Source organism: Chlorocebus sabaeus, chromosome 20 (assembly GCF_047675955.1).
Source record: "Chlorocebus sabaeus isolate Y175 chromosome 20, mChlSab1.0.hap1, whole genome shotgun sequence".
Classification (NCBI taxonomy): Eukaryota; Metazoa; Chordata; class Mammalia; order Primates; family Cercopithecidae; genus Chlorocebus; species Chlorocebus sabaeus.
In genome coordinates, this window is record NC_132923.1 from 66,850,734 (window position 1) to 66,876,340 (window position 25,607).

Sequence of the window (25,607 nt, forward strand, 5' to 3'; positions counted from 1 at the left end):
CCGACAGTGAATGCATTTGGCCGCTGTCTCTTGAAGCTACTTTTCCTCAGCAGCCTCAGCAGAATATGTTGTTACCACAGGTACCAATGCAGTCTTTACATTGCTTGACACAAAGTTCTAAGTGACACCACCAAAAGGAGGGTAGGGGAAGAAGATGAGGGAAACAGAGAATCTCCACCTACCTACTGACTCAAAATATCCCTTTTCCTAGCATTTAGAAAGCTGTTTGGAATTGAGAATGACTCTCTGTAAGGAACTCCAATTTGTTTCTGAGTTTTAGTGACTGCCTAGTCTACCAGAAACAACATTTACTCTGATCAGTGAAAAATTTGTTACTGTCGGAGGAGAAAAATGAGGCTTGGGAAAGAGAACCAGGAAAGAGAAGTCTCATGACTGAGACTGGTATTACTCCCAGTGATGGAGAAGATTGTTCTCATTTGCTTATGGACCAATGAAGTAAAGACATTACTCCTGGGGGTTCTTCACTGTTAACAACATGCATTTCTTTGGGAGGGAAAAAATACAAAGCCTAAGGCAAAAAACAATTCTATTTGACATATTTGCTTCTGTACAAAAGGAAAATTTAGTTACAGCATTGACAATCACTCAGGTTTTAGAATCATTTTTCAGTTTCAATTTTACTCTAAACCAGAACAGATATTCTTGACTTTGAGGTTAACGGAAATAAGAAGCAATTCTATTTCCGCATCTCTTATATGTAATGTTTACCTGGGTGATTTTTGTATCTGCTTCTTCCACATCTTGACTTGCTTGCTTACAGCCTCATGATCTACTCTACTTTCTGCCATCTGTTTTTTTTCCCCAATATTTAAATCCTCATCTCTCTCTCTCATCTATTTCAGACTTTTTTCTATTTCTATGTAAATAAGCTACATTCTCCCCAACTTTTGACATAAGGGTCCTCAACAGCACAATGCCTAGTCTCAGTTAAATTACAAAAGCCAAAAATTATAGTTACTTTTATTCCAGTTCTACATACACAGAGTACTGATAACAATATTTCTTTTCAGTGGAAAACAATTTCAATAAATTTACTTTTCAGTGACTGTAATTTAACGATTATCTTTTTTTGGGGGGAGGGGGGAATGGAGTTTTGCTCTTGTCACCCAGGCTGGAGTGCAGTGGTATGATCTCAGCTCACTGCAACCTCCCCTTCCTGGGTTCAAGTGATTCTCATGCCTCATCCTCCCCAGTAGCTGAGACTACAGATGCACACCACCATACCTGGCTAATTTTTTGACATTTTTAAAGTAGAGATGGAGTTTTGCAATGTTGGCCAGGCTGGTCTCAAACTCCTAGCCTCAAGTGACCCGCCTGCCTCGGCCTCCCAAAGTGCTAAGTGCTGGGAATACAGGTGTGAGCCACCACAACTGGTCATGATTATCTATTTTAGATATTTATAAAATAATAAAATGCATTTATTTAAATTTCTAGATATATAGGTTAAGGTGATTTTTCTTAAGTTGTACTTTTAAATATCTTTTAAATAAGTTGTACTTATTTTAAATTACATTGGTTTATTCTGGTCTTCTGAAAAGTTTTTATAATAGACTGACTTATATTACCAAGTAAAATCCCAGTAGAAATTTGATCCAGTTTGGGAAGAATCAATATTGTGAAAACCGCCATACTGCCCAAAGTAATTTATACATTCAATGCCATCCCCATTAAGCTACCAATGACTTTCTTCACAGAATTGGAAAAAACTGCTTTAAAGTTCATATGGAACCAAAAAGACCCCACATTGCCAAGACAATCCTAAGCCAAAAGAACAAAGCTGGAGGCATCACACTACCTGACTTCAAACTATACTACAAGGCCACAGTAACCAAAACAGCATGGTACTGGTACCAAAACAGAGATATAGACCAATGGAACAGAACAGAGCCCTCAGAAATAATACCACATATCTACAGACATCTAATCTTTGACAAATCTGACAAAAACAAGAAATGGGGAAAGGATTCCCTATTTAATAAGTGGTGCTGGGAAAATTGGCTAGCCATAAGTAGAAAGCTGAAACCAGATCCTTTCCTTACTCCTTATAGGAAAATTAATTCAAGATGGATTAGAAACTTAAATGTGAGACCTAAGACCATAAAAACCCTAGAAGGAAACCAAGGTAATACCATTCAGGACATAGGCATGGGCAAGGACTTCATGTCTAAAACACCAAAAGCAAAGGTAACAGAAGCCAAAATTGACAAATGGGATCTAATTAAACTAAAGAGCTTCTGTACAGCAAAAGAAACTACCATCAGAGTGAACAGGCAACCTACAGAATGGGAGAAAATTTTTGCAATCTACTTATCTGACAAAGGGCTAATATCCAGAACCTACAAAGAATTCAAACAAATTTACAAGAAAAAAAACAAACAACCCCATCAAAAAGTGGGCAAAGGATATGAACAGATACTTCTCAAAAGAAACACATTCATACAGCCAACAGACACATGAAAAAATGCTCATCATCACTCGCCATCAGAGAAATGCAAATCAAAACTACAATGAGATACCATCTCACACCAGTTGGAATGGCAGTCATTAAAAAGTCAGGAAACAACAGGTGCTGGAGAGGATGTGCAGAAATAGGAACACTTTTACACTGTTGGTGGGATTGTAAACTAGTTCAACCATTATAGAAAACAGTGTGGCGATTCCTCAAGGATATAGAACTAGAAATACCATTTGACCCAGCCATCCCATTACTGGGTATATACCCAAAGGATTATAAATCATGCTGCTATAAAGACACATGCACATGTATGTTTATTGCGGCACTATTCACAACAGCAAAGACTTGGAATCAACCCAAATGTCCATCAGTGACAGACTGGATTAAGAAAATGTGGCACATATACACCATGGAATACTATGCAGCCATAAAAAAGGATGAGTTCATGTCCTTTGTAGGGACATGGATGCAGCTGGAAACCATCATTCTCAGCAAACTATCGCAAGGACAAAAAACCAAACACCGCATGTTCTCACTCATAGGTGGGAATTGAACAATGAGATCACTTGGACATGGGAAGGGGAACATCACACACCGGGGCCTATTGTTGGGAGAGGAGAGGGGGGAGGAATAGCATGAGGAGATATACCTAATGTAAATGTCGAGTTAATGGGTGCAGCACACCAACATGGCACATGTATACATATGTAACAAACCTGCATGTTGTGCACATGTACCCTAGAACTTAAATTTAAAAAAAAAAAAGAAATTTGATCCAGTTATTTTAAAGTACAAATGATGATTTGGCCACATGGTTGACAGAAAAATGAATTATGATTTTCAAAAGATATTTTAGATCTTACCTTTCTAAATTTTTACAGAAAGAAACATTGAAATGTATTACATTAAAAAACATGACAAATGACACAATTAAAATAAGAAATGAATATTCCTCCTGATAAGCTTAATTAAAAAATCTTAAAAAAAGTATTTTAGAAAAAGCAAAAATTACAATTTGGGGGTGGGGTGGGGTAAAGGAAGAATAATAAGAACATGAAAATGACCACACACACACATACACACACACACACACACACACACACACACACACACACACACTTTCTTCTAGTTTCTTCTTCTTCTGATAAATTCCTAGATATGTCTCAGAGATGACAATCCTGGCAATCCAGAAGTGCTTAATATCTGAATTGATATTGTAGATGTGAGAAAATCACAGGCAAGTTCAGCATAAGAGGTAAGTTTGTGAGCCAAGACTAATCAGCAAATTTTTAAAGCCTTCCTCTTCCTCTGAGTCCATCCTGATATTGACCCTTGTTAGCCACCTTTATTACTCCAACTGCCAAGTCATTATGCACTTAACCTAGAACACTCAGGGAGGGAACAGACACTCAGGGTGGAAAGAGTCACTGATGCTAAAGGAGACCTTTGAATGCCTAGTCTTTTGTTACTAAAGAATTTTCAGATTTTAAAATGCTAGGATTTTATAGTTTCTTGGTTATCCATTCTAGAAGGGAAGTGTTTGGTTTCAATGGTTTTAATATGTCACTGTAGCCTTTTAGCTGCAATGTTTTTCTGCTCCATCATTCTAACATACCCTTGCAGATATTATCCTTTAATTTTACATTTTACAGATAATCAACGTGTTTAAGACTCCTAATCCTTTTAAAAGAGTATCATTTTAGAATTAGGGCAAAACAGCCTTGTCATCCCTATAGAGGATTTGACCAAATCAGAGTGCAATATCTGAATTTAAAATAACACGTTTTTGCATTTATCTTTTATAATATCACTTTCATATTATTTTCTGTTACATATTGGAGGGAAATATAAAATAAGTTACCCATGTGAGCTTGGCAAGTAACCTAATCTCTGAGTATGAGTTTCTTCTTTAACAAAATAGTAGTGCTTACTTCATATAGTTGCTGTGAAAGTTAGATAAAGAAATACGTTAAAGCATTTAACACACGGCCTTATGTAAAAATTTAATACATGGAACCAAATATTGTGACTATAGTGACTGTGGCATAATCTGATAGACTGTAGGAGTAACAGAAGTGATGTAATAGGACTCTAAAATACAAACTCTCCTTCTGAAACCATGGTTATTTTCAGCAATTGCAAAATTTTTAAACAGCAGTTCTTAAAGTATTCATATAATACTGCCTGGAATTTTGGGTGGGGGATTTACATAGCTATAAAATGTTCTTCTAGCAGTGAATCCTAAACTTTTAATACTAACAGACATCAAAATTTGAGATTTTGGGCCGGACACGGTGGCTTTCGCCTGTAATCCCAGCACTTTGGGAAGCTAAGGCAGGCAGATCACTTGAGGTCAGGAGTTTGAGACTAGGCTGGCCAATATGGCAAAATTCTGTCTCTACTAAAAATACAAAAATTAGCCGGGCATGGTGGTGAATGCCTGCAATCCCAGCTACTTGGGAGGGTGAGGCACGATAATCACTTGAACCCCGGACGGGGAGGCTGCAGTGAGCTGAGATCGTGCCACTGCACTCCAGGGTGGGTGACAGAACAAGACTATGCAAAAAAAAAAAAAAAAAAAAAAAAAAATTAACTCTGGGACTGCATAGCAAGAAAGGAATAACATCTACCACCTAATTTTACTCCATTAAAAAAAAAAAAAAGACAGCATTTAACACTCTTGGCATTTTTCCATCACTTTGTCACTCTCAGGTGCATAGGACAGAAGCAAAATTCTGAGAAATAAACACTTCTTGTCCAATTACTTTATGTGTCTAAGTTTTGGATCCACAGCTTGGAAGATACCCATATTTGTTCTCTGTAGCGCTTGAAGTGCTGGCTGGCATGGCCATGAGTAACCAAAAATCTATGATAGCCACAACAGAGAGCCACAAGTTTAGTCAAAGACTTTCCATAATTTCCCCCCAAATCCCTACAGTATTACTGTGTTTTCTGATGGCTTAGTTGGAGAAACAAGATTAAAAAAAAAAAAATCTACAGAGGCTTGGAGAAATAGACTCAAATCAGACACTGGCTAAGAATTCTTCACCACTTATTCTCCTTTGATTCCCCATTCAATTTATAGTTCACTTTCTATCTTTCCATTCCCATTATGTCTAGCCTAAGTACTCACTCCATAACAACTGCAAAAATAATATTAACTTTTAAAAATGTCATTGTAGAGTCACATAGAAACCCAATAACTAATAGTACAATTATCACATCTATTTCAGCAAATTTTGCAGCCCAGGCTAATACTCCCATGACCATTTTTCTTTCCTTAGGTTGATTCTCACTGAATATTAACTTGACTATTCAACTAATATATAATATGTAATATAAACTAAATTTGAATATTTAAAGTGGTCCTTATTCTCTCTACTCTGAGAGGTGATAGGTGGACATATCTATTTATAGGTTCAGGAATCTCAGATTTTAGGCAAAATTGCTATAATATGGGATAATCAAAACCTGCTTATCATAATAGTAGGAAGAAGACACAGTACATTTAGTACATTACTTCTTTCTTGAGTTTTATAGGTTTCTTTACTTACCCTTTAATGTAGATTCCTATGGATTCCATCCCATCATTTAAGCAAACTGCTTTTGCTGATATCACCAATAACCTCCTTGTTGCTAAATCCAAGGAGCCTTTAGTCATACTTATCTTGCTTGACGTTTTTGTGCATCATTTGACAGTTGATCATTCCCTCCTTAAAACATTTTTTCCCTCACTGTTTCCAAGGTGCCACTTTCCCTTGTTTTTCCTTTTACATGTTTCTTAGCGGTCATTGAAATTGAGAGCCCCATCTACTCTACTCCAACTGATCAGCCAAAGCCAATCATAAAACTCCATTTCTTTTTCTAGGATGGGAAGTCCTTAGCTATTTTGGGTCAGTGAGATGTAAGATGAGGCTTGTTGAAAGACTCAGGGAAGAAAGGTTTTGCACATAAGAGACAGCTACTGGAAGCTTGCTTCTCTCTCTTGCTGGATTTGAAAGAGGAAGCTCATATTACCAATCGTCATTGGTAGTAATCTTATAATTACGAGAGAAACCAATTTTAGGATAGAGCCAACAGTGTGGTGGCAGAGCGGAATGGGAAAATAAATCCCTAAGTATTTAATAAGGGAGAACAAAGTACTAAAGTTGAGTCATAGTGTAAACCTCAACTACTTCTCATATTTAGTGAAGTGTTTCCTTGAAGTTCAACAATGTCTCCCTTGAATTTTCTACAGCTTGCAGTAAAACCACTGTATTGATCCAATCTTTGATTATTTCTTTTCTGCCTATTTTTCCTATGTACTGTACATCTCTTAAATGTTGGTGTTCCATGGAGTTCTGTGTCATCCTTCTGCCTCATTCATGGCTCAATAACACATATTCTGATGATTCCTAAATTTGTATCTCCAGCTAAGATTTCTCTACTGAACTTAGGATAAATATATCCAAACATCTACTGAACATTTCCACTTGGATGCCTTAAAACTACCTCAAATCAACATGTAAAAACCTAAACTCTTCTCTCTTCCTCCTCTTCCACCTATTACTCTTTCTGTATTTCCCATCTTAGTGAATGGAACATCATCACTCCCCTGACCAAATTAGAAACTTGGGTATCAACCTTGGAACTTTTATCTATCTCTATGCCCTATGTCCAATCACAAGATTGTTTTGGCTCTAACATTTATCATGATATTGGATCTATGAATTTGTTATGGTTTGGCTCTGTGTCCCCACCCAAATGTCATGTCGAATTGTAATCCCTATGTGTTGAAGGAGGGACCTGGTGAGTGGTGTTTATATCATGGGAGTGGACTTTCCTCTTGCTCTTCTTGTGATGGAGTTCTTATGAGATCTGTTTGTTTAAAGGTATATAGCACTTCCCCCTTTTCACTTTCTGTCCTACAATCATGTGAAGACATGCTTGCTTCCCCTTTGCCTTCCACTATGATTGTAAGTTTCCTGAGGCCTTCCTAGCTATGCCTCCTATACAGCCTGAGGAACTGTGAGTCAATTAAATCTCTTTTCTGTATAAATTACCCAGTCTCAGGTAGTTCTTTATAGCAATGTGAGAATGGACTAAAACAGCATTTCTTTCCATCACCCACTGTTTCCATTTACTTTCACCTGAATTACTATAGAATCTTAACTAATTCTATTGGCTCCAGTCTTTCTGCTCGCTAATTCATTCTCTGAAAAGCTGTCAGAGGGCTCTTTAAATAAAAATTTGATCATGTTCTTTCTTTGTTTAAAACACTTTATATTCCCATTCTCATTTCCCACAGGATAAATCCCAGCATCATCTGGCTCCTGCATATCCCTCTAGCCTTATTTGACACCACTGCTCTTAGTTTCCTCACTAAACAGGTACCCTTTCGAGGTGGTGTCATAGCCCTGTATCACATCTTCTTAGCATTAACCACATCATATTATATTTACCTATGATGCTGAATATTACCCAATAGTCAAATTAATAACATGCATAAAATAAATGCCTGTAAATCAATGGCATTACCAAATATTTTGGATAAAATAAAATGTGATATTTAATGCATTTTTTGAAAGCACTGAAGTAGTCATCAAGGGAAAAATCACTTAGGTTATAAAGAATGTAAGTATGTAATACATATGTGGGTTACAAAGCAAAATTATAAAATGAACACTCATGAGCTTAAAAAGTAGAGTATAAAGAACCATAGTTCAATTTTAGAATTAGAATAGTTCCAACGATAATATCCACTTTCTTCCTGATTCCATCCTCTACCTTACCTTTAGAGATAACCACAGTTCTAAATACTACATTTACCATTTACTTATAATAATAGGTTTCTTATGTACTTATGCCTAAATAATATATTTTGAGTTTTGCTTGTTTTGGGATTTGTAAATATGGTATTACATATTTATGCCATCTCCTGAAACATTTTTCCATTCAAATTATGTTTCTAAAGTTAATACACGTTATTGTAATTATAGTTTACTAATTTTCATTGCTTTGAAATATTCCTTTGTGTGATTAACATAATTTATTTACATACTCTCCTGGTGGTAAACATTTGTTTTTTTCCAGTTTTCTGGTATTGGAAACATTTCATGTACCCTGAATGACATGTATGATAATTTTTCTACTTTAATACCTTAAGAGGAGAATTGATAGAATGTAGGGTATGTGCATATTCAGCTTTGCAGGAAAATTTGTAACCAAGGTGATGGTGTTTCATATTCCCATAAGAAGTCTAAAAGAGTTTCCACTGCTCTTATACCTACAAACAATTTGTATTTTTCAGATTTCTTAATTTTTGCCAGTCTAGTAGACATAAATGGCATCTCTTTTGCATTTCCCTGATTGATAAAAAGGTTCAGTTTTGTTTTAGTATTTATTTACCCACCTGATTCCCCTTGTATTTTGCCAGTTTAAAAAAACTGTGTTGTATGTCTTCATTACTGATTTGTAAGAGCTTTAAAAAATATATTTTAGAATACAAATTCTCTCTTCTCTCATATATGTAGCAAGTATCTTATCCCAAGTTGTGGCTTTCTTTTTACTCCTGCTGTGGTAATCTGTTATGTAATATTATAATTACCTCCTTATCACCCAGCACACCTTACTAGATAAAAAGGCTCTTGAGGTAAGAAACTGTATCTTTTTCATTTTTGTTTCCTCAATATCTAGCAAGTACTCCACCCATAGTTGTACATATAGTTGTTCACTAAATATTTGCTGAACCAATTGTCATAACTTTAGAAATAGTGAATCAAATTTTCTTTTATGCAAACTGGTTACAACACACTGTTAAAGCCAAGAGAGTCAGAAATATATCACATATCATTCTATATGTGCACTTCAAAGGTGAGTGGTAAGAGGTAAGAGTATCTGTAGAAAGGTTGCAGGATGTTGTTTATAAACATTTATTACCAACTTTGAACAGCTGGCAGCGTTCATTTTCCATTCTTTTCAGTGTACTTACAGTCAACCAAACTCCTGTAGTAGGATATTATTTACCTTAAAGTTATCACAAACTTAGAAATGATGATAAGACACAAAATATTGATTATATATTGTAGTAGATTGTGCAAGCTTCATGGTTTGTATCATTAATTAAAAATTGGTTACCTTTTTAGTAATGGTGTCCGGAGGTACATCCCGCCTCCCAAGTGGATAAGGATTCCATTGGCCACTAGGAGATACATCTTCTTGTCCATTGTCTAAAATGTTGCTTTGCTGGGACGGGGTCTATTGCAAAAATGGTATGGCATTCTTTAGTGATGTATTAGAAGTTTACCATAGTTTTCTGAAAAGAGTCCCTAATGATTATGGTAAAATTAATTTTGTTTAATTGCAGAAAAACATACATCCTGAACTGGAAATATTATATACTATTTACTGGGTAAGAACTGTAAATTGAAAGCTTTTTGGAAGCAATTAAAAATGCAATTAAATAACCATCTTAGAGTTGTTCACTGAACTTTAAGGAAAAATTTAGATTATTTACAATACCTGAATAAAAATAATCAGAATAAAATTAACCAATTGTTACAATTGTTAAAAAACCACAGCACTTAAAACTTACTTAATTTTAGTATAATCTCACCATCTAGAATAGAAATTGAAACCATATAATACATAGAATGTAAGTTCTAATATTCCAAGTCATAACCTAAAATAAATTTTATAAGGTTGTATTAATTCTGGGAGAATATGCCTTGCACTAAACCCAAATAGTGCTAACACTGGCATAGTGCAAGATTTATGGTACTATGGCATTATCAACAAATAGCTTTGGGGAGGCATCAAAAATATGCTATTAAAAATGTGCTGTTAGAATCGTAGTGTAAGTAAATCATGACTGTTTTGATTACCAAATTTGTTTATTTACATAAATGATATATATTAAAGTTTAAACTCTTCATACATATTTCATTTTGGCTGATTTCTTGCTTATTATTTTTAACAAATACTAATACCTGCCCGTCTTTATGTTGGGTGATTTCATATTCTAATCTGAGTAATAGCAAGCAATCATATACCATCAGAAAGCCTCCAGTGGAGGGAGTATAATGGTATATTTACATATATTTTCATAAAGGTTCCTTCTTTCCCTAGTGTGTAGGATACAGAAGTACTGCTTGGTTTCCTGAGAGAATCTTCTGTGGTTGACCTATGATACTCCAGTGTTTCCTATGCCATTTTCTGCACATGTTCTAAAGGATCCCTACTGATAAAGCTCAGCTAGAGAGTGTGCAACTATACTTTGTGTAAGGAATTGTCCTCCTACCCTAGAAAGGGAGAACTGGGCTATTCTCATCATAACACGTTAAAAATGGGCTGTTTGCTAAGCTTCATCGGGTTACATTTAGTGGTCTTAGTTTGTTCTCCTCTGAAAAACAATGACAGAAACTCCTTACCTGCATTCTGACCACACGTATTTTTTTAAAAGCATTGCTTGGAAAAATTCTAAAATAGGATTTATTATGACATTAGATGAAGTCTTCCTAGTATCTAATGGATTTAATGAAAATTAACTCAGTTTTCTTCTTGTTCTTTGGTTATGTAAATTCTTTTTTTCATAATCCTATCAAAAAGTATGAAAAAAAAGAGAAAAAAGGGACTGAATTTGAGCTCCTGAGTTAGGAATGAATTGATGTGTGTTTATTTGAAAAATTCAATCTAGACAACACGTTTAAAGTATGTGTTACTTCAAAATAAGCAGGTAGCTATTCAATGACTATCTGTTTTCCAGCATTGCTTTTCTAGTTTTACCTTTTCCAGATTAATACGTTTGCATGTGCCCATACATATTTTTTTCTATATATGAAAATATGGTAAATAAAAATTAAAATTAAGATTTAAAACATAATTATTCAGGTTAAGCATTACTGGCCAGTGTTTTCTTTTTGAATTTTTAGTATTTGTCTTTTCTGACTTAGTTTGTTTGCTAGTGAAGTGGGATAATTAATATGTTCATTTGGCCAGGTCTGTGCAATGTAGATTTTTAAGAAGTGGCCAGAATTTAACATAGGTTTCCTTTTTCTCCATATCCTCTCCATCTCTATCTGTGTTTCCTCCACCACACTTGCTTTGACTGCCCAGACATGGCTCCTAGTCACTGTTACAGAGAAACAGAATTACAAAATTCTTTTTGGTGTTAAAAAATGTGAAATCCTTTTAGTCAAAATTCTAACATAATGGTGTAGGTGCTTCACTAGTTTATAAATTAATCTATTTCTTTTTAAAATTAGAATAAAAAATCACACCAAGTCTTTATTACAGGGGCCAAAAGGAACACAAACATGCAGACACATTAAAAAGAACTTTCACTAGGTAACAAATTAAAGGAACTTCCTGAAAGCAACTTCCTTTTAAGAATGCTCTGGCCTTTTTGTTTTTCTTACATGAGACATCTTAGGGATGACTTAAGTCTGCAGAAATAGAAAGATCATTAAAAACAATTTATTGACATTTGGTGGTGGTGGTGGTGGTGGTGGTGGTGTAGACCAAAAAGAGAATTATGCAGTATGTGCACATTCTTTCCCAAAGGAGTATAGCTATTGTATATAAATTCAGTAGCTTAGCAGTTAAAATTCTATTAAAGGTTAAAAAAGCTACTGAAAAAATGTTAAAAAAATGAAGCTATCACTGTTGAAATTTATTATTCCAGAGAAAATAATTGAACTGAGGTTCAGCTATTAATTCAATTATTTTTTTGTACCACATTCTTTGTATTTTCTTTGGATATTTTAAGGAGTAAGAATGAGTTTTATTTTCCTTATCATATATAACTAAAGATAATAACATGGAAAATCATCACAATGCACTATTTCCTTAGCTTCTAAATTCTGCATATCTTTAAATATTTCAAAATAATACAGAAAATAGCTGGTGTGATTTTGTGAAAAACCAGAAATTGTATTTGATAAGACATGCAATAATTCTGAGTAGAAGTCTTGCTGAACAGATGCTATGCCCAGAGATGAGTGTGGGTATTTGTGGATTTAACATTTATAATTTTGACTGCTATGAATGATCACCAAGTGTCTACTTGATCAAGTGATTTCTAATTTTTCTGAGACATAAATGTGCATGCATATGTGTGCCTCTTTCTCTATATCTATATATGTCTGCACATTTGTATGAGCATGTGCATGTGTGTTCTTATGTATACATATGTGTATAAACATATATATGTGTGTGCAATAGTCACATAACTGAGTTAAATAAGCTTAGGTGGTACAGCAGCTTTGGTAACTGATGGGTGTACAGTATGCTTGTGAAATTATACTTATTATTACAATTATATGAGAGTCGTATTAGAATTTGGCAATTTTCAAAGGTCTCAGGACATATCCCTTAAGAATACAAGGATTTCTTTTGCTAAGTAATTGGCACATAGTTCATAAAGGACACTACCACAGACTCAAAACATTTGCAGTAAAAATTGTTAAAAACAATCATCCCCAAAGTTTTTCCAGTGAAATTATTGTTATATTATTCACTTTCATAATATCTTTTGGAAGAAATAGGTATTGCAAAGGTAAAAATATGCCAAGCTTGGATCTAAATGATAGTGATATCATGGGCTTCAATCTGAAGGTGGTAATATAATGCCCAAGTAATTTTTAAACCAGAATTCCATTATAACGAAATTCCACATGAGTACTAAATTATTATTTTGGTAAATTTAGTCACTGTCTATAAGAATTTATTTGGATTTATAGGCTGAAAGCTTTTTTCATAATTAGAAAGGTAAGTGAATCTTTCTTGAGGGACAGGTAGCCAATAATAAATGCAGCAGAATCAATAGAAATTATAGGCATGAGCTGCTCTGAGGTGCAGCATAAATCTTGCTTTGCTTTCTGCAGAAAAAATGGCATTAAATAAGCCAATAAGCCTTGGCACTAGGGTGAATAAATGCATACCAAATGTTGGTACTATCTGATACTGAGTCATTTGCATATATACAGAAAGGACAGTAGACATTTAAAAATAGTTTAGGTGCAAATATTGCTATCTAAATTTCTCTAACTCAAAATCTAGTGAGACGAGTATCAACTAAGTAATTTCAATCAACTTTAGTAAAACAGATAGTGAGGCTAATTTCTTCCAGGCAAAATTCTATGATAAGATAATGTATTACATATGTTTCTATTATTTTAGCCTTCCCTCACCTGAAATTATAATTGATTTATATTAATGCCTAATTCAATAAGCCAGTAAACAGTGGGTGCTATGGTATACTGTTATGGTGGTAGAAATTAAAAAATGAACAAGAGAAAATTATCAATGTCTCCATTATAGAAGAGAACACACTATTTATATTAGCAGCTGGCCACTTGTGGACACGGAAGTAGGAAAGGCCAAGGATTTCCTCCCCAGCCCTGCTTGTGTCTAGGGCTACAGTAGCCTGGATGATTAATAAGTTATTTTCTTGGGTCCATAACCTTTAGCTTTTCATTGCTACCAAAAATAATTCTTGGTGATACTGAGTGCTCAGGAAATGTAAGTGGATCTGAAAGAGCACAAGGTGATTACTAGCATTCATTAAGCTCAGTTAACTAAGAGAGCACTAACCTGTAGCACACAGGGCATGATTGGGGTCATGATATGTTTTGGATTAGTCAATATATTCTACTTGTGTATTCTTTTCTCCATCCTATATCTACTTCTCTAGATTGTTTTGAAGGTTATGTGAGGTAATAATGCATATGTAAGAGGTTTTTAATCTATGAGTCATGTTCTATGAAAATGTTAGGTTTTACAAACATTTGAGAAGGCATCATCATAGAGTAGAAAGAGTATGTATGTAGGCACCAGGCAGAAGCAGATTTAAATTCTACCTACTACTATGCTAAGTGCAGGAGTTACAACAGTGAAACAGTGACAGTACAGGTGAGTTATTTTGTGTGACACATGAGTCTCAGTTTCCTCATCTACACAATCGAGATAAACATGCCCTTTAAGGGTTTTATGGGTTGCAAGACAAAATATAGTTAAAGTACCTCATAGCACCAGGTACATGGTAGATTCTCAATAAATCCTTGTCTTTATTTTTCTCCCAGTGGAACTATGTATCCATTCTACCATTAATTTTAATATTAAAAATGGTAGTTTGAACTGACATTTTACAATTTGTATTTCTCTACGATAACATAAAATTTCAAGGCAATAGCTAACCTTAATTACAAATAAAACACATCCAAAGAAGCACATGGAACCATTAATAACATCATAGAAAGTTGCCTTATATGCTTTTTGGAAAGGCAGTAAATAAATGATAAACGAATAAATGAATGACTGAATGAATGAATAAAAATAAATAGAATACTAATAATTCTGTAATTTAATAAAAGATTTATATGTTCTAAATGTTCTGGTTCCTAAGTATTACTAAATTTTCTGGGAAATTAGCATAAGCATCTAAATAAATGAATATATTAAGGAAATTAAATTTATTAAACAAATTTTGTTATATTTGTTGGCATTTTCTTAATATCTTAAAGAGTTCTATAAAATTATAGAAGACGTAATTTACTCTTTATAGTACAGAGAGCCTATATGTAGCCTGTAATCCATGAAAAATGTACCATACTTGATCTGACATGTAATAAATATGAAAAAATGGAAAATATTTAAAATACATTGCAAAATCTTGAAGAGGGTTCCCTTTTTGTTCATATAAATATTCACAATGTAAATAGTTTATCAAGTGCAGAGTTCTTCAAGCTTCATTCATAAATAATTATATCCTTTGATTAGTTTATTACAAATTCGTTTAAAGATTGCCTTAGTGCAGGACAGGAAAAATAAAAAAGTTTATTCTTTCTCCTAGTTGCAAGAGGCAAGCCTTGGCAAATAGGGTGGGGATACATGTTTCCTTCGGAGAGCAGCACCTGCACAATGGATACTACAACTCCATTTCCAGTGCTTAACTTCCAACAGGTGAAAACATTAATTTAGATTCCTTAGGAAACTTCCTTCATTCTTTCTAGGACACCCCAAAGTCATTTGCCACAGCATCTAACTAGAGATAGCCAGTATTATCGCTCAAGAATTTTATGAATAAAAGAGGAGCTCCAGAATTTCCACAGGAGAAGAAATAGTTATGTCAATTTTATTTAATGAAAATGTTTGTTTATAAATTGGTCTTACCCTACATTTTAGTGAAATTCTTATGGTTAATGAGTATTTAGGAGCTGCAAAGAAGTCTTAAGGATCTGAGACGGTAATTTTTATTATCTTAAGTAGAAAGACAAACATGTTATAACAGATTTTTATGCATTTCTAAATCAAAGTTAAGTAATTTTTGCCTATCTCCTCTCCTGGGGAGAAGGGTTCAGGGAGATTGAACCTCAATCATGGGACCTGTTAGCAGTGGTCAGTGGAGCCCAGGAGGAATAATTGGAGAGACTGCATTTTAAAGAGAGGCTGATTCTACAGAGTGTGGCAGAAAAACCTAACAAATTTTCAAATGAAAGCTCTGTACAAGAGACGTATGAGGGTACAAAAGCGAAGGGACAGAGGCTTAGACTGGAATTCATGGGAGGAAGCAGAGCCCAGAGCTATTATTGCAGCCCATTAACTATCCAGTGCCTGATAAGGTTCCTGCATTGGTGACAGGGTGGGAAAGTTGTCCCAGATGCCTAAATTCTTGAAGTTTATAGGACTTAAGGTGGTAAGTTTTGGATCATAAAATCTTTTGGACTAATGCATTACTTGCCCTGCCTATGTATCTTTTTCCTCCCTTGCCTTCTCTATTTTTCTTCTTTTTTTGGTGCAGATAATAAAATATTGATGATAATTTATTTTGAGGTGGAGTCTTTTAATACTTTAATGATTCTTGATTTGCAATTAATGTGGCTTCCAAAGAAAATTTGTTTTGGTCACCTATGTGCTCAACTGAGGATTATTGAAAGTCCCCAAATACAACTCTGCATTATTTCTTCTTAGAGCTCACATGAGTCCATTCTCTAGGGTACCCCAAATGACATCAGAAAATTAATATGCTAATACAGTGATACCTAATTTATATCTGGAGAGTAATTTAGATGTTAGGAAACACTGTTTCAAGTGTATTGGCATTTTTCAGACACTGTATATATCTATATTGTCATACAGATTGATAAGTAAATATGGTCAAAAATTAAGCAAAATAGGGGCATCTTCATATGATATAACTTCAGGGGGGTTCAGGCAATAGCTTCCATCATACCAAGATCTATTTAGTTTGTTCACTGAATTTTGAAATTCCATTATTTTAGTTTAAAGGTTTGATATGGTTTGGCTGTATTCCCACCCAACTATCACCTTGAATTGTAATAATTCATATGTGTCAAGGGTGGGGCCAGGTGGAGACAACTGAATCATGGGGGCAGTTTCCTCCATACTGTTCTGGTGGTAGTGAAGAAGTCTCATGAGATCTGATGGTTTTATAAATGGGAGTTCCCCTGTACAAGCTCTCTTGCCTGCTGCCATGTAAGATGTGACTTTGCTCCTCCTTCGCTTTCCACCATGATAGTGAGGTGTCCCTAGCCATGTGAAACTGTAAGTCAATTAAACCTCTTTCCTTTGTAAATTACCCAGTCTTGGGTATGTCTTTATTAGCAGTGTGACAGCAGACTAATACAAGGTTTGATTTCTATTTAATTGGCAAGCCCTGTAAGAAAGGTCCCTATTTAAAATTGTGATATCTATTCCTTAATGCCGTTAAGTTTCAAGGTCTTTTTGAAAACTGGTTTTGTTAGGGAAGAGGATGAGAGTCTCGGGCCTCTGAGAGGACATGGAAAATAGGTTCCATTGAAGTAGGAAATGAAGTAAAAATAGTCATGCTGATGGTGTGTTGGAGCCAATTTGTACTGGCTCATGAGAGCCAACTGCACGTGAATCTTCCCAATTCTAAGTTCAGTGACGTTAAGTTGGTACCTTGAAATTAGCCATAGGGAGAGTATTTATATTGCTGACATTGGCAGATACCACAAATCAAGGCCTTGTCTTTGATTTGTTACCAGCACTCCACTGGTCCTGCAGTATAGACCAGGCACAGCAAAAACAGCATTCAAAAGTTTTCAATTTAGTGGCTTTTTTTTTTTTTTTTTTTTTTTTTTTTAAAGTTATGGTGAGTGATAAAAAAGCTGTGGCTATAAATGTCTTCTTGATTTTGTTATTCTACTCACAGTATGAACCAAACTATCCACAGTTTGGGAATGTTATTAAAAAACTAGATTAACAATAAAACAGGAATTTGAGGTCTTATGACCCTCATTTTGATGGGGTGAGTCATAATGTTCACTCATTTTATTAAGAGAGAAGTGTTTAGAAGTTACTGTCACTCTGTTATCCCTACTTTGTATTTTTTTTTCATAAAAACTTACTAAGCTAATGACTATATAAATATATAGGCATAATGACATACTGTGAAAATGACTCATTGGTTTCCACTAAAATGTAACTAAGACAGAAGGCATTAATTGATCTACAAGTAAAATGTGCATTCTCAGTTTTGGCTGAATTAAACAAACAGAAATGTTCCTTTAACATGGAAATGTTTCCTCTTTCAGTATATTCCCTTTCAGTGTTCCTACATTTTCATCTAATACCATGCAAACTTGCTACTTTTCCACTAACCTAGTTTCCTAAGCCACAAACTTGTTTCTCATATTTTTCTTTTGGGTTATATTTCCTGCAAAAAAATGGGCTGAAGAAGCACTTACAAGTACCAGCTACTTAATTCTCCTCCTAATTTAGGATTCTATGTCTTTTCCAAAAGAATCAATTGAAATCCAATAATAATTTTGAGCTCTGTTCTCAGAATGCATCACCAGGAGACGATAGGACTATCTCCAAAAAAGTAAAAAACATATATATATATATAAACACAAAATAAAGAAAAACAAAGGAGGAAAAAAGGAAATGAATAATAAGAAAAATGAACCTTGAAGCAACACAAAAAGCCATGTACCTGCTCAATCCAAAAAGCAAAGCTCAATCCAAAAAGCAGGAACCTGATAATCAGTCCAGCTACAAATATTCATTTAGCAGCTAAGAGTTCAGGCTCTACATTATTTGCCCTTGTGCTTTTTGGACTCATAGGAGCCTATAGTAAGCAGGGTTGTATGTACAGCCTAAACACATTAAGTGAACAAACAACATTAATTGGCTTTGGTATGCTGACACATGTAGGGCAGTCCATACTTACTTTCTGAAGAGGTAGTTCTTGATGATCAAATTTAGACTTAGTCTGCAAGTTTAAAGTCATGCTTCTGCCTGCATGCATTGCTGAAATACCTCCATAGGGCAGCATGCCAAGGTTAACTGTATTGTGTTTGTAAGCAGCATTCTGAGTAGAGGAAATAATCATGTGACAGGGTGTGAACACATGCTCAACAAACTGATAAATTACATGAACAGGTTTAAATTTATAACATTTAACTTTAGGCAGGCAAACGGTAACTTTTTAAAAAAACATGCACTTGATCAGACAGAAGCATACAGTAAACAGTGTTAGTTATGCACATAATGAGTACCATCCAAAACTACAGAAAAGACAAAAAGCAAAGAAGATACATTCTGTTTTACATCTGCTGCTAACTCAACGTCATAAATTCTGTCTCTTATACATCGTGATAGTAGTGACTTTGGACAAGTATTATTCATCTGTGGTAATCTAGCCATTTAAACAGTGAGATCTTAAATTTTACCAGCTGCAGATCTTTGTTCTCTTTCACATTGTGAGATCATCACTTGTGAAAGACAAATATTAGTTTCTAATTCTGTCTTAAGCTAATGCATTGCAATGTTAAAGCCAAAATCAGTCTCCTTTATTGCTCAGTCTGTAGGCATAATTACAGCAACTCAGAAAAAACAGCTGGTAAAATGTCATTTGAGCTGACCATAGGCTTGATTGAACTTACTTATTAATTCAGTTAAATCAATCAAATACATTTTATGTGGATCCAAATATTCTATTTTTTGTTTCTTAAAAATTATATTTTAAACTAAAGAAATTTCATAGTAATATTAAAGCAATTATAATTTATTGATTTATTAATGCAAATTATCTAATATATCCAAATACCTACAGAACACTCTGGTGGCATTTGCATTTAAGTGACTGATAGATAATTTTTTTCCTGTAAAACTTTATTTAAAATTTAAATGTAAAATTTTAGATACCCTCTCATCAAATTGTTTCCACCTGTACAATCTCCTTCTTCAGTCTACAATGGAAATGTAATCATTGACAGCATTTGGCCCCTTTAAGTAATTTTCTCATTTTGGAAAAAAAATTTCTCATTTTGGAAAAAAAAGTTAACTTAGTACACTTTTTCTAAGCCAAATATTACTGAACATTAACAGCAGGCAGCTATTCTATTCTGAGGGCAATATTAACAAAGTAATGAGTTTTAGCATCAAAGTTTCATTGACTGAAGCTGAAAGATTATTATGCTCCTGATGGTGTGCTTGTCTACCAATCATATTTGTTATGGATCCATTATTATTTCATATAGAGATTTTCCATTGTCACCATGCCAAAACTGAAAAAGACACTAAACATCTCAATCTAGCACTTGGAAAATTCCCTAAGGTTTAAAATTCTTCTAGTCTAGTGCTCTCTCAGCTTCTGTAGGACAGAAGCAGTCTCAGACATATGGGTTCGTGTTTTAAATTCCCTGTCATAGTGTGGCTCTGCAGTGAAAGCACGGGCCTTGTGGTTAAACTAAAAGAGGAAACAAGCATCTTTTATCTAGGGTAGTTCTTGGAGCTGCCTCTTCAAGGTCAACACTTAGATCTTTCACCAACATTATGTTGAACTGTTAAGCTTATCCAACGTCCAAGTCTCTAGGCAATTGTCTTTTATGTGGAATGGACAGAAATCTCATAATTTCTTGTGTAACTATTTGATTTTCAGGGTTCAAATGACTCAATTAAATTTCACAGGGAAAGAAGCACATTATTTCTCTGGTGCAGTCTGCCTTTGGACAGAATGTTAAGTAGCACAGCTATGTCGAAACTGGTTTCACATAATAAGTCTGTGCTTCAGTACCCCGAATTCACCTTGTTGAGTAGCTGGGAAGTTTTATGAAAGATATAGCCTGAATAGCTCAGTAACTCAGCTGAAAGAAAGAAATGCGACTTGGAGAAAACAAAAGAAAGAGCTTCTAGGATCTGATGACCCCAAGCAATACTCTAAGGTAATTTAATTTCTTGGAATTAAATGAGAAGCTATTGAATGTACATTGAAATTGCTTTGAAAAATGAAAGACACCTAGGGAACTGTACACAAACAGAGGTTATATGAAGATCAATTAAGAAGGGAAGTGTCATAGCAATGAAAAATACATGAGTTTGCTTTTTGTTATCTGGGATAGGAAGGGACCTTCAAACATTTGCTGATTCAAATCTCTCTCCCCTAACCCTATATTCCTGCTTAAAATTCTTGCTTCATCTAGAGGAGTCACCTACTTTTCAGTAGCTGGGGTCAAAGGAGAGGAACCATTGATCTGGGACACCAGTAACTAAGTGATGGAACCAAATGCTTAGAATTTTATCTTTTCCTTTTCATTAGTTGTTTCCACTCATTCCTCTGTTGCCTCAAATTACTAGTCATTGTACATATGCTCCAAAAAGCTTCTTACAACCTTTCTTGACTAGTTCATCTTACCCTGTTACGTATGGTCGTGTCTACACGAGGCCAGAGTTCCCAAACTGTACTGTATTTTTTGGCCCCAAATATTTTCGCCCTCCAAGTTATCTGTCTACATGGAGGGTATACTTGAGGTAAGGCATGGTGACAACCGACCAGGTGTCTCCCACTGACAGCCAGTCATGAGGCTTTGATGAGGCTCCCTTCAATGGGACTGAGCAAACCTATTTGAAACAGACATTCTGATGAAATATTTTGCAAGGCAGAACCAATTTCCACATTGAGAAACTAACACCCACACCCACATTTATTAGTTCACTCTTTCCCTAAAAAAAATTGTTTTCTTGTCATGTAGACACGACCTACAAGCAATATAATTATTTGAAAAGAGTAAACCTGTAAGCATAAAATTCAGTATTAAAGAAATACATAATAAATGCAGTGACCTGTGCTTTTAGCAGGACACCAAATAAAATAATAAAACTATTGAGTGAGACAATGCAATAGTATATTATTACCCAGATCCCCAATTTGCACTGAGCATTCAACCCTAGAAAATGAGAACAAAAAGCCCCATTTTCACAAAAAGGATCTTTAAGATTCTAATGTCAATGCAGAGCACGTCAAGCCCTCTACACTAACAGCCACAAAGTACACTGAATGATGATGGTCAATTGAATATAGTTCTAGAAAATGAGTACCAGGTTTCTCTTAGAGAGATTTGAACAGGCAACAAAATGTAATTCTAGGCATCATATGATTTTTTTTTCTTTCTACTGTCCCTGATCCCTATATATGTGGACTCATTTTTTTTTTTTTTTTTTTCCAAGATAGAGTCTCACACTGTCGCTCAGGCTGGAGGGCAGTGGCGTGATCTTGGCTCACTGCGACCTCCACCTCCTGGGTTCAAGCAATTCTCCTGTCTCAGCCTCCCAAGTAGCTGGGATTACAGGCGTGCACCACCACGCCTGGCCAGTTTTTCTTTTTTTGTATTTTAAGTAGAGATGGGGTTTCACCATGTTTGGTCAGGCTGGTCTTGAACTCCTGACCTCGTGATCCGCCTGCCTCGGCCTCCCAAAGTACTGGGATTACAGGCGTGAACCACCATGCCTCACCTATTGTGACCCAATTTTTAACTGAACTAGAATTTTCTTTTTTGCTGCAATATACATACTAATTTGTACGTTTGTTGTCTTCATAAAGACATCATCTATTTTTGTTGTCTGTAGTAAAATTTGAGTTTAAACATTTCTTTCTATATAAAAACCAACATTCTAAATGGCAGGATTTTTATTAAATAAAATAATGTGTAGGAGGGTATTTAATCCCTGCTTATTTTTCTGTTTCTTGCTGGGAAAATTATTGCTCATTAGAAATAATAACTAGTAGTCCCATAGCACTAACTATGTGCAAATTTCACAAACAAATTACACCTGACTTTAATATAAGTGAGTCCATTCAGAAATGGGGGAAATATTCACTTTTTATAGGTTCAATAAAAATCATACTCTTTAGGTCACTAGAGAACAGTTCTGTGTCCTAGGAGAGGCATTTTGCCTTAATGACTAGAACGCAGTTGAAGCACCATCCCCTCTAATGGAGTCAAATTCTTTCTTACTAACAACATTTGGGTTAGATTTGATGAATAATTCACCTGCAGGTTATGAACTCTCAGAGAGCATTTAGCCACAACCATGAAAAACTATTATGATCCATTTCCCCCACAATATAAAGATAAATAAAATACTGATCATCTAATTCATTCACGTAGTTCATGCTTCACTACATGTGCTTAGAAATGCCAAAAAAGTAACACTAAAGGCAGGAGGGATATTCTTACAGAGAAATGCCAGACATACCCTGTCTAACCGTCTAGCTTCTATATGTCTAAGCAGCTGTTGTCTCCAGTCTGCAGGCATTTTACCACAGCTCTCCTCTCCCTTCACAGGAGTAGGCCTCGTCTTTAAATCACTGTTATCTGATGGCTTGTCACCATAGTTACCCAAGTTATAGTCAGATGGTATTTTTTCCAAAAGAGCTGCCATAGTAGGCCTAGCTGAAACTGGCCTGGTTTGGGAGGCACCATAACTCTCTGTACTGTAGCTTCTCGCAGACAATGGCCTCCTTTGGGTAAGGTTTTTAACCGGAAAACTTCCCGCCTGAGCTTTCACTTCTTGATATGAAGGGTGTTCATCTTCATACCTGCCATTCCTTTTCAGGAACTGGGACTCAGTCACTGTAACGCTGCTTTGGCGATCCAGCCCTCCCCTATATGGAGGTCTGCCATACCTATCAGTTGGGGGCAGCTCATGAGGCTCATTGACCCTTCTAAACATGGCCATTTCTGTGGCGCTCACCAGGGAGTCGGCCCTTCTCAGGAAGCCTGCCCTGGCCCCTTGACTTGCGAACTGGGCATTCACCACAGCATCCTCATTCACAGATGGCTGAGAAAATGAAAACATTTGCTCCATTGGTGGGTATCCTCTGTAAGCTCTAGGACTAATCAAATCCTTGGCGATGTTTTTGCTGGCCTGTTGCATGTACTCGGGATTGTGTTGAAAAGGGGGTGGTATCCTCTTTTCGGCTTTCACTTCCACTGATCCTTGAGGATTGAAGCTTTGGTCAAACTGATAGACTTTTTTTGTCATAGAAGCTTTTTGTTGTTGTGGCCCTTTACTACTTCCGTAGGTGAGCATCTCGTCATCCAGCATCGGGACTGACTGGCTTCGAGACATACTGGACATACCATGCTCTGGTCCCAGCATCTTATCTGGTCGTTCGTGGCTTCCTAAGTGATCACTCCCAGAAGCATAGTTTTCTAATGGTATATTATATACCTTATATGTACCAATGTCAATCTCATCGATACTCTGTGACTTTTTGAATTTATTAGACTTGATATCTTTCATTAGAGGGGAAAGCCTCTCTGTGCTTTTGCTAATTGAAATAACACCTTTAGAAGATTCTGGGCGGCAGTGGATTTGAGAAAAGACATTACTAAGGCTCCTGTTGGGATTGGAATCATGATACTCCCACGGTACGCCTGGAGAAAAAGGACTAGGTATTTCAGTAGATTCCTTTATATGTTCTTTCCTTTCAGGCAATGGGCTGGTAGTAGGGGTTGTCTCTAATTTGGAAGGAAAAGCGGTCCTGTCTTCAAATGGACTAGGGGTTCTGGTCCAATTCTGCCAAGGATTGGAAGGAGGCACTTCTGTTTCTGGTGTGTGTCTGTGTGTAGACTGCTCAAGTTCCAGGGGAACACCAACAATCCTGTCTTGCCTGATCAAAGGCCTGCGTCCATGCGAAGATGTGCTTCTAGATTTCGAACTTAAGAGAGGATTACTGTTGGCATTCTCAGCTGCAGTTTCCTCAGCAACAAACCCTGTGTTGTCATAATGTGAGCCATCAGTCCAGTTGTCAGTGAAAGTATCACTCATGGGCAGCCGGTCAGGACGCTGTGGTATACTGCCTTGGGGAACAGCCTCCCGCTGGCTGAGTAATGGCTTTGCATCAAGAGGCTGTGGGAAAGACGGTGCAATCCTGTGAACACAATGGGAAGAAGAAATTGAAAAGGGTGAAGAGTTGGGTCTAATTAGAATCATGATTCCTGATATCCATTCCTGGAGATTCTGATTTAGTACAGTTCAAACTATTGGCTGAGAGTACCTTTCTTACAAATGCTTGGTGTATGTAATGAATCTAAATTGTCTTCGGATAACTTTTATTTGAAGGTCAGGTTTTGAAGACACTAAATGCTACTATATAGAGAGCATGTTCAGGTATGTTTTTGTAGAATGTAAATTATATTATGACTTTAGATCCCTGACATGTTTATATCATTGACCCTGTTATTTCTAGCAGATACTGAAATAATGCAGATAATGAATTTACAGACTGAAAGAGTTAAGATTTTTATTATGAGCATCAATGAATAGGAAAAGTTACTCATGAATTACTAAAGAAGACATTGCCAATAGTGGCAATATTATCAGTAAAATATGAGTAAAAGTTATTGACTACCTATATCATATAACAATTTTAATTTGCTATTTGTAGTATAAAACATAGCAACAAGTTACAAAATGGAATTAGAACTGGAAAACACTGCCTTATTGAGTCACTTTATTGTGCTCTGTGTGTGGTTTTTGTTTTTTCATCTGTAAAGTTAGAGTAATATAGAGGAGGAGGCATTTTGGAAAGATTAAGTACTTTAAAATACATCCTAACTTTTCCAGGTGGTGATAAAATTATGATGATGATGATAACAATGAAAATTTATTGAACACTTACTCTCGACCAAACACATAAGTGTTTTACTGGCATTTTATTTTAATTCATTATGCCATTTTGTATGGTAAAACATCCATGTCTCATCAATAAGTATCAGTGGGCTAACATTTTTTTTTTATTTTTAAAATTTTTTGTTCTACCATCTCATCCTGTTAACTCCTACCATGTCTTCCTTAACCAATGGCCTCTCCCTGTAAGATG

General features: G+C 35.5%; 1 protein-coding gene across 8 annotated transcripts in view; it reads right to left on the reverse strand.

The window, feature by feature from the left end:
• The window catches only part of LRRC7 (leucine rich repeat containing 7), a 570,280-nt gene that overhangs the window by 71,965 nt on the left and 472,708 nt on the right, over positions 1-25,607 (reverse strand). For 7 of the 8 annotated variants that reach the window (XM_007978322.3, XM_007978330.3, XM_007978324.3 and 4 more), the window contains 3 exons: positions 22,976-24,656; positions 18,669-18,809; positions 9,593-9,712 (listed from right to left, as the gene is read on the reverse strand). In XM_007978322.3, coding sequence (XP_007976513.1) covers positions 9,593-9,712; positions 18,669-18,809; positions 22,976-24,656 — 1,942 coding nt within the window. The remainder of the gene's footprint in view (positions 1-9,592; positions 9,713-18,668; positions 18,810-22,975; positions 24,657-25,607) is intronic. The other variant, XM_007978325.3, reaches the window with a different exon arrangement.